General features: G+C 36.1%; 1 protein-coding gene across 3 annotated transcripts; it reads left to right on the forward strand.

The window, feature by feature from the left end:
- Nucleotides 201-4978, forward strand: LOC109226440 (peptidyl-tRNA hydrolase 2, mitochondrial). Of its 3 annotated transcripts, none has more exons than XM_019391191.1 (8): nt 204-440; nt 852-1154; nt 1269-1327; nt 1667-1726; nt 1799-1868; nt 2800-2869; nt 4618-4644; nt 4740-4978. In XM_019391191.1, exons 2-8 carry the CDS (start codon nt 942-944, stop codon nt 4787-4789), a joined length of 549 nt encoding a protein of 182 aa, XP_019246736.1. In that variant the 5' UTR covers nt 204-440; nt 852-941; the 3' UTR covers nt 4790-4978. The 3 variants fall into 3 exon arrangements, with proteins under 3 accessions (XP_019246737.1, XP_019246736.1, XP_019246735.1); XM_019391190.1 differs by having other exon boundaries at nt 205-440; nt 839-1154; XM_019391192.1 differs by lacking the exon at nt 1667-1726 and having other exon boundaries at nt 201-440.

The raw sequence follows: 10711 nt of genomic DNA on the forward strand, positions 1-10711 counted from the left end.
AATTTGAGTGGAGACAGAAAAATAATACAAAACTTATTTTATGGCTTAAGGGTACGAGGTGACCATAAATAGATATTTGGATATAAAAAATCAAAAGATAGCTAAGCTATCAACCTTTGCTATAGCAGGTAACTAAGTACTTAATTAAACCTATGAGATAATATGGGTTTTATTGGGCTTTACTTCCCGGAAACAGGCTTGCTGCCCATGTTGTAAAAAATACCTGGGGCTAGGCTACTGAACCATAACAACCGCATTGGCTGTTTCCTTCTTCCAACCGGAGTCTCTCACTACCACTTGGGCCATTCGTGAAGCCTCAAACTTTCTCCTCTCTCTCGCCGTTCGGAGATTTTGCTCAGCCACCGATGTACAACTCAGCCTAGAGCTCTCCGATCAATTGATTAGCCTATCAATGCAGCTTTAGTTCCTGCACTTTACAGGTACACTTGTTCTTTGTATCAAATCTCGGATGTAACTCAGCCATTCTTTCATTGGATTTGTATGTGGGCCGAGAATCAATTATTAGGAGGCCCGATAATTAATTCGTGGTAGATTTAAAGTTTAATCTTTGTGTGTTTTGGTTGGAGGAAAATGTTTGCCATGTGAAAATGCCTACTTTGACCATCGTTTTTTCTGTATCATTTTCCAGTTTGGTTGGGCATAAAAGTAGGGGACACATAGTTTATTTTTCAGGTTAAATACTTAATTTAAAGAAAAAAGAAACCAAAACAAAAAAAAAAAAAAGCTTTTGTTCTACTCCCTGCCTGATACTAGAAGTTGACTTTGCAGTAAGAGTAACACTTTGAATTGTACAGTTAACTAAAATTCTCAGTAAAAGTTGCATTTTTTAGGTGAGTGGATGCAAGAACAGGCGCATTGGTCATCAGCTTGATATCTGTGGGACCTTAAATACCAGAAGGTTACTGTCTTCACTTTTGAATATGATAGACATGGCATGGCTTAGCGCCATAATACTTGGAGCAGGATGTCTTGCTTTGGGTTATATTATTGGTGTGCGCCACTCTTCTCGCACTTCTCTGTCAAACAAAGCATCTGGTGACACTGAAACTCTAATTGATGGGAAAAAGAAAAAAGGGGTCAAGCCACCTCTTGAAGTTGAAAGACTGGCCGAGATCCTTGAAGATTTCAAAATGGTCTCTTCTCTTCTTTCTCCATATTTATGTTTGTGCCAAATCAATGTACCACGGGCGAAGGTATGTTGTATGTTAGAAGATTAAGGATGAACCATAATTTCTAATTGTGTGCAGGTTTTGGTAGTCAGGAATGACTTGAAGATGGGGAAAGGGAAAATAGCTGCACAATGCAGGTAGTTGATTCATTCTTGCCGCCTTTGCTGGTTTATAGGTATCTTTATAAGTTATTTAGATAACTTTCATGTGTAAGTGCATCTTTGAGAAAATTAATCTGCATTATTTGAAAACCACAAGGTGATTCCATCTCGAATCAAAGTCACTTATTCATATTTGATGTTTCAGTGCATGGAAGCCTCCTGAAATGTCAGCACCCTGTAGTTTTGTTGTGTTTTAAAGTTTCTCTTTCATTTGGGTGTTTCTGAGTACAAATACAAATTGGTGTTCCAACATTTATTGGCTATGTTCCACTAATTTGTTCTAACTTTTGGTTGAATTGGTATATGGTTGGTTAGTCATGCAACTTTAGGTCTCTACAAAAAGCTCCATAATAGGGCTCCAAAAGCTTTAAACAGGTAATTTTTAACAGACATATCAAGTTAGGTTGATATAGTAAGTGTTATTTATCGTGAAATTTGTCTATGCAGATGGGAGATGTGTGGACAGGTGAAGGTTGTGGTGAAGATTGAAAGGGAGGAAGATATGTTGCTTTTGCAAGTATGTATAGTTTAGTTATGCTATCACTGCTGTAGGACATACCATGTCCCAATAATTTGTGCTCTTGAAATATCTGTGATGTACTCTGCCTTCTTGCTTGGTAATAGTAACTTTATTATTTTTATTTTTATTTTTGGTCATGAATCTGAAGTAGTGAGCACTGTCTATGAGCACCAACTTAAACATTGAAATATTTCGTCAGTTAAGTTATTGTAGGATTACCATTATGAATCCATTATGCTTCTCTTTTAGATTTTCGTTATCCAATCTTGTAGTGGACGTACAATCTGTTTTGGTCTAGGTTTGTTGCTTGTTTGTGAACTTTTCTGGTGTTTTTTTTCCACTTGTGATGGATATGTATGTTGTATGATTTCCCTTATGCGTGTAGAAAATAATACAATTTGACTTTGCCCCAAACAGGAGAAAAAAGACAAAATTACCATCCCGAATGCTTAAACTTTTCTCCATTGCTTTGATCTGCTCATGTGGTACTGCTTCAAAAGATCTCATATGCTTCGATTAGTGCCAGGGACACTGTTTCCATCCTTGATGCCAGGAAATTTTATTATCTGGTGGATGAAGTTGGCAAATATCCTCTCGCTGGGTCTTTTTGTATCAAAGCTGACTCTTTCCCCCTCTTGTACTTCTTGCATCTTCTTGATGCCTTTTTCTATAAAACTCATTACTTCATCAAAAATATCCTCTCGGTGGGAACATGAAACATTCCTTTCTTTGCTTCCACAATTAGAGTTAAGTTCTTCCTACTGTAATTTATGTAAACCTCCCCGTCAATAAATCAGCCCGTTATCTGCAGATTTTCGAATACCTTTTGTTCTGTTCTTTGTTTAGACCTACTTGTTTTAATTTACTAAATGTAACTATTTATCCTGTTCTGGTTGGTTGCTCTCTGAATTTCTCATTTTGCTCACAGGAAAGGGCAAAATCACTTAATATACCAACACATATTACAATTGATGCTGGGAGAACACAAATTGCGCCAAGTGAGTTAGAGACATAATCGCCTCTTTCATGATGTTGTTTGCTTTTGAGTGGATTTGATAGACCATTTTTAATCTTGCCCACATGAAATACTTGGAGTGTGATTAGCCAATGATGATTGATGACCTAGTGCATAAGGCTTTCATTGTTGCATCTTTCAGCACTCCCTCTTGGATTTCCTGAATTGTTAGTGGAGCTTGGTATTCAAAGTCAACAAAAAATGACTGTTGATACTTAAAATTTAAGTGAATCTATTCAACATGTTTGCTTTTATGCATGATTCCTAATCAATAGGTTTATGACTGTTATATGAAGAGCTTCTGCAACTTCTCCACTTTTGCCCATCTTCTTTCTTCTTCTTTTGTTTCCCAAAAGAAAAGTGTTAGCCACCGGGATAGCGCTAGCTCTCTATCCTTACTTTCATGATGAAAGGAGAATCAAGAAACACCCTTAAGTTGAACTTCACTATTGGCATTCTGCCACTAAACTATTGCCTCCTCCTTGGCATGTTAACACGTCTCTTGCTTTACTGTTGATCTCCGTCTCCCTCTCTTTATGGTTAGATAGTGAAGTTGTCTTGGTTTCAGTTCATCTGGTCTATGCGGAAAGAGCTTGTTAATTTATTTTCAGAATAATGTAAACATGAAAGGATGTCACCATTATAAATAAATAAAAAAGCATACGTAAACATGAAAGGTTGAAAATAGATGGTTGGTACAGTTTCCAGCAGCTAGTGTTGTGGTGGCTTTGCCTTGTACATCATAACTTCCTAGGTTATGTTTATCGCAGCGCAACTTCATCTTCTGGTGGTGGATAGTAGCAATGAAGTATGGCAATTTGTAGTCGTAGACGGTGTGTTCTTGTCTATATTAATTAGAAAAACACAGATATCCAGTGCACCCAAGAGTGTGGCCTAGTGGTCACTGAAGTGGCTGAGATCCATGAGGTCTCCGGTTAGCTAGTGATTTCTTCTCAATCTGTCAAAGTCTTGATGGACAGAGTTACCTGGTACATGTCGCTAGTGGGAGGTGGCAGGTATCCCGTAGAATTAGTCGACGTGCTGGCCCGAACACCACCACCACCACCAACAAACCCAGTATATTCCCACAAGTGGAATATTAAAAAAACACAGATATTCAGTATTTGTTATTGGAGGGCACAAATTATTTGAGTATAAGTCCTTCCTTACCTGTTATAGATATATTTTTCTTTGTTAGCAGCATCATACGGATATAAAATGTAATAACATTACTTGGTAAAAAGACTTACATGTCACATATGGAGACCTTAGGAGTTACGACTACTAGGATCAGTTATAATAACATGAATAGGACAGTTTACATGCACGAATGTTTGTCGGAGCAATAAGGTGTTATAACTGCCTAAACCGGGGATTTTGCTAACCATTGAAATGATACTGATGTTTGACCATTAGAGAGCAGGAATGCTGACAACCATAGAGAACATCAACCTCCACCATTTACGGTATCTATTTTCCACTGAAATGATGCTGAATTTTTCCAAAACCAATCACTTTTTTCTCAAAAGTCCTTGTTGTACCAAGTGTTGGGAAAAATAATGTTTGTATCTACTCTTTAGTGTCAATATAGCTAAAGTAATGCCAAACCATTGGATAGCAATGAATTTGTTCTATGACATCAAAGTAAGTTTTACCATTTACATTGCCTTGTCTGCTTTTAATTTGCTCCAGCAAAGTTGCTTATTGTCTTTCCCTCTTTTTTACCTGCAGACTCGAGGACAGTGATGGCTGTACTTGGTAAGTTTCCCAATCCTTAATAATAACCCACGGGGTATTAAAGGATTTATACATGGAGTCCCAATTCTGATTGTGTTGTGGCTATGCATGTGCAGGACCAGCTGATTTAGTTGACGACATAACTGGTGGATTGAAGCTTTTGTAGCAGCAGTCACTTTAAGGTCCTCTGCATTATGGAACTAGAATGAGAAATCACCATTATTGGAAATTCATCTATTGCCCTGGTGTTTCCAACTTTTTTGAACTGATGATGATGAAAATATTGTTGCTCCTTTTAAGCTGCATAACATTTCTAACGTGCAATGCAATTTTTATGCGGAATATTTTTCAATTAGTTAGTCCAAAGTGCCTGGCCACAGAAAAGATTTACATTGATGCAATATGCATCTGACGACACATGCTTCTGTTTCTGATTGAAGAATATACAGAAGAATACCAATCACTGGAGAAAACAAATCTTTCTTTTTTACCACTTGATTTGAACTAATAGAAGAAGCGGAGTGTCAAATTACTACGGAGCTGAGCATAATAGGCCAGTTGGGAATTGATTTTAATGTAGTCTCTCAACTTTAAACTCTTTGAAGCGATTTTTGTACTCTTCTCTTTTGTCCTTTCTTTAGCTCTAAATTGGAATTCTGTTAGACTTTGGCACTTCCCCTTTCCTTTGTCTCAAGAAAAGAACGAAGAGGACGAAATGTGAGCTCCAGCTTTATAATTCTGACGCTAATTCCTCTCTCTTCTATTTATTAGTCGCAAACATTAGTTTCTGTGGGGAAAAAAATAGAGAAAAATATAAGATAATATCCAACCTACCGGATTCAAAACCAGTGACCTAAGGATTAGCTACGGGGTTAACTGTCTACAGTACTACGCTCTACCAACTGAGCTAAGGTCGGATGTACAATAGTTTGCTTCAATTGAATATATATTTTACGTAAAGAAAACCTTTACACATAAGTCACGTGTACATTAAATATCAAAAGCTTACTTAGTACTATATTACTTGCTTTTCTGTTCAACTGGTAGCATTAAAGGTGAATGGAAATGAAAATATTTGTGTACGCGTAAAATCGGAATAAAGTTACCCCTGATTTCGGTAAAAAAATGAGAGGGAAGCACGATTTGGCACAACATCGAGTAAAGCCGAGGGATTCCACATCTCAGAGCACGGGGAGGACGAATGATGCACCTGGGATCGGGCACGGCCGAGCATCGGGTCCGAGCAAAGTAAAGTGCCCATTGACATGGGGTGTGTAAGTGTCACGATCCAAAATCTAGCTAGTCGTGATGACATCTAACCCAACCCGTTAGGTAAGCCAAATGGTAGACAACACAACTAAAATAGGATAACGAGAATCAATAAATGAAATAACTAAGCTTTCTATACAAAATCCCAAGGATTGGTAGTACTAGTCACGAGCTTCTAAAACTTAAAATTTACAAAGGTGGTACGAAATAAATACATCATCAATTCGAAATATACATAAATAGATTTATAAACCTAAATCTACCCAGAACAAGGCGCGGCTATAACCGGAACGTAGGTACATCTTCAATGCCAGCTCCCGCTATACACACTAACATCAACCCCAAAATTTGCACGCAAGGTGCAGAAATATAGTATGAGTACAACCGACCCCATGTACTTAATAAGTAACAATCTTAACCTTAGGTTGAAAGCAGTGACGAGCTCGGAAGAAGGTCAGTGTCCAACACCATATCTAATATTAATTCATAATAATATAATGAAGACAGTGAAAGTACAACAACAACAACGACAACAAATGCAGTTTGATCCCATAAATGGAGTCTGGGGTGGGCAGTGTGTACGCAAACCTTAACCCTACCTCATAGAGATAGAGAGGCTGTTTCCGATAGACCCTCAGTAAATTAAGATAGTAAAAGTAATAGCTCAAAAGATATTATGCTTAGCTCGATCACAATTACGAAAAAGTGGACATGCTTTACAGGTACAACAGTCAAGTCCAGATATTACAATTAAAAATCAACTAAACATGAGCTTATTAGTAGAACTGTATTTTCAATTCACAACACCATATAAGAATCTATGTTTACCAATTAGCATGATGAAAGTACGTCTCTATGCCTACATGTTAATATACATGCCAAGTCATTAATTACCATATACTGTCTAGCATGAGGAATAAAATATACATCTTTATGCCTACATGTCAGATGTACATGTCAAATCATGAATGTCAGTACCGCCAGCATGAGGAAAAATGCATCTCTATGCCTACATGCCAAGTCTGCATGTCAAATGAATGATTTCACGGTGATATCCCAGGTACTCTCACCCTCAACATGCTCAAGCTATCTGTCTCAAATGTCCACTTCATCACACACACACACAAATTACTCAGCACTGTACAGGGGCCTGGCTCATAAGCCCCTCACCAAAGCGCATATATATATATATATATATATATGCGCTCACTCTAGCATATCAGACTCTGGAGGGGCGGATTCTACCCAAGTGCTAATCAAAAGCCTATAAGGCCTGCTGCGGCATGCAGCCCGATCCACAATAATAATAAAGTCAATAACGCCTGCTGCGGCGTGCAACCCGATCCACAATAACAATAACAATAATAATAATAATAATAATAATAATAATAATAATAATAATAATAATAATAATAATAATAATAATAATGATGATAACAATAAATAATGATAATAAAAAATAATGATAATAATAATAATAATAATAATAATAATAATAATAATAATAATAATTATAATAACAACAACAACAACAACAACAACAACAATAATATTAATAATAATAATAATGATGATGATGATGATGATGATAATGATGATGATAATAATAATAATAATAATAATAATAATAATAATAATAATAATAATAATAATAATAATAATAATAATAATAATAATGAAGCCAGTATAGCCTGCTGCAGCGTGCAGCCGGATTTACAACAACACTCTCAACTCGGCTTTACGGCCCATCTCAGTCATCAACCTCTCAAGTATTAAGTGCTCGCAATCTCATACCACATAGCCCAACTACTCCACATATGGAAAAACAATGATAACATGTGATATAGCGATGAATGTTGAACAAAGACTGAGATATGATATGCAAATGAAGAATCATGACTGAGTGTATAATTACAGTTAAATAAGATAACTCAAAACAATAGAAATAGCCTCATTAGGTCTAAATTTAATAAGCACATAGCCTAAACATGATTTTTAACATGAACTACAGCTCAAATAATCAAACAAGTAGGTGAAAACACGGATAAAATAGGATGTGATAGCAGAACAAGTTTGATAATAGTCTAAAAGTCAACTTGAGTCATGATTACACCGGTGCACGCCCGTCACCTAGCATGTGTGTCACCTCAACACATCACAATAACATGGTTCCCAGGGATAATTACCCTCAATTCCAAGTTTGAAAATGGTACTTACCTTAAAAGCCAAATTAAATACCGAGCAAGCCAAAAACACTCTAATGCCATCCCACACAAATCAACCTCCGAACGGCTCGAAACTAGCCCAAAGCAACTCCAAAATATCAAATAATGCAAAAGGAAACAAACCCAATTGATAAAGGTTAAATTTTTAATCAAAAGCTCAAAGTCCCCGCACCTCGGAACCCGACAAAATCTATAAATTCAGGAAAATCATTCAACTATGAGTCCAACCATACTATTTTTACTCAAATCTAACTCCGAATCGATATTCAAATCTTAAATAATCACTTTAGAAAAATTTAGACAAAATTCCCCAATTTCTCTTATAAAATCATCAATCAAATGCTAAAATCGAAGATGGAATCATGGAATATAATCAAAATCGAGTAGAAAATACTTACCCCAATCCATATGGTGAAAATTACCTTCAAAATCGCCAAAATCCAAGCTTCAAAACCTTGTGAGAAAAAGTGGCTAAATTTTGGAACGAGTAAAAAAAATATAGCAGTTGCTATAGCTCGAATTAGATTCTAGATGACCCCAAAACTCACATCTGATAAGTCCAACATAATCCTTGCGAGATTGCGCTCAAGATAGCCTTTTAAATCACCCAGTTTGGCTTTAAAATGAGGGAGATATGATATTTTGAACTTTCAAAGGAAGTTTGAAAATTTAAGGGAGAAAATGACATTTTTGTAATTATTTTACACCAGAAAATCAACAACAAAAGAATCTTCGTTTTAGCACCCAAAACTCATTCTGAACCTCCCGGATATAAACCATATATTTATTTCAATCATAAAATACGTTATGAACCTGCTCGTGCACTCAAAATACCGAAAAGAGGTCATCTTGACCCGATATTGACCATGGTCAAACTCAAAATCCTAAACTTAACTACTTTCTCAACCAATGATCAAAAACACATCCGAGCCCCTCGTGACCCCATTCAATCATACCAACAAGTACAAATACATTATCCAAACTTATCCTAGCCTCAAAACACCCACTGGACATCACAACAAAGAATCGATGCTTATACCGAATATAATTTCTCTTAAGTTGTTAAATCTTCATTATCTTAAAAGAGTGTCCGAATCACCTTTAAATACTTTGGATTACTTCTAGATTGTGCACATAAGTTCAATTCAACTATGTAGACCAATCCAAAATCTCGGAACACCAATTAGTGTCCAATTGTCAACTCTTCGTCAAACTTATAAACTCTTAAGTTCTTCAAATTGCCAACTTTCTACAAATAGTGTTGGATCATTTTAGGAACCTTCAAAATCGAATCCGAACATACGTACAAGTCCAAAATAATCATAAGAACCTATCGCAACCATAAAAACTCGATTCCGAGTTTGTTTGCCTAAAAGTCAAACCTTGGTCAACTCTTCCAACTTAAAGCTTCCAAATTGAGAGTCATTCTTCCAAATCTATCCCGAACCACTCGAAATCCAAAACTGACCATACATGCAAATCATAGTACATCATATAAAGCTACTCAGATTCTCAAACCACCGAGCGAAATACTAGAGCTCAAAACGATCGATCAGGTCATAGGTAATTAGAACCCTCATAATCGAATATAACACAGTATCATCAAAGCTTGATGCTGGGGCAGCTTGTTAAGAAAATCAAAATCAATCACTCCGCCATATTCTCAATCACTTTCCTAAACTACAGACGGTCTGATTCTTGTTACATTCGAGATATGTAGGAAACTCGACACGGTGTCCAGTCGTACTCACATCAAAGTCCATTCAAACCAATCCACCTGTCATCAAATTTCCATGTCCTAGTATTACAACAGTTCAACACTGGGGCAATCCTAGAAGAAATGTCGAGATACACGAACCTTTTCGTCCTCGAACGTCTGCATCCTTTGTCTTCCACTCCATGAGGCTACAATCCACAAGTAGAACTCAATTGCATCCTAAAACTACACGCGACCTGATCTCGTGCAACCCGAGATATGTAGGCAGCTCAAACACCAGAGTTCGATCACAATCTTCAAAACCTCCTTGTTCCCCACTCTGTCATGTCGGGAAAAAATTGAGTATGATGTAAATATTTTTTCTTGAAGACTCTTACATCATCTCTAGTCAAAGAGGGACGGTTGTTGACACTCAATTTTGGCCCCCCGTTTTTAAAATTAACTTATGTAGGCGTCCTAGTCAAAAAATAATTAAATGTAGTATTTTGCACATTTTTAGCTTTAATAAAATTTATTGATAATTATTCCTATTTTTACAAAATACGGGAGTTTTTGTCATTTTATTTCAATTAGTTAAAAACTACCATTTTTGTGCATTTTTCTAAAATTCAAAATAATTAATTGATAATTGTCCTATTTTTCAAATATTAGAATTTTCTATCAATTTTGTTGTCCTTCAAAAATAAAAATAATAATCACTACCATATTATTATAATCATTGGAACTTTTAGTAAATACTACATGTCACATTTTCCAATTAAATAATCATCTTTTAATTTATACCATAATTTATTGATTACATAGAAGTCGGTAGAATTTTTTTCAAAATAATGATTAAATCCAGTCAACCTCATTGTCCGGTCAATACTTGATGTGA

Source organism: Nicotiana attenuata, chromosome 6 (genome assembly GCF_001879085.1).
Source record: "Nicotiana attenuata strain UT chromosome 6, NIATTr2, whole genome shotgun sequence".
Lineage (NCBI taxonomy): Eukaryota > Viridiplantae > Streptophyta > Magnoliopsida > Solanales > Solanaceae > Nicotiana > Nicotiana attenuata.

Coding starts and splice junctions, on each gene's coding strand:
- LOC109226440 (XM_019391191.1), top strand. CDS start 942: ATGATAGACATGGCATGGCTTAGCGCCATAATACTTGGAGCAGGATGT. Junction 1,869..2,799: donor AAGATATGTTGCTTTTGCAA/GTATGTATAGTT, acceptor TTTTGCTCACAG/GAAAGGGCAAAATCACTTAA. Junction 4,645..4,739: donor GACAGTGATGGCTGTACTTG/GTAAGTTTCCCA, acceptor ATGCATGTGCAG/GACCAGCTGATTTAGTTGAC.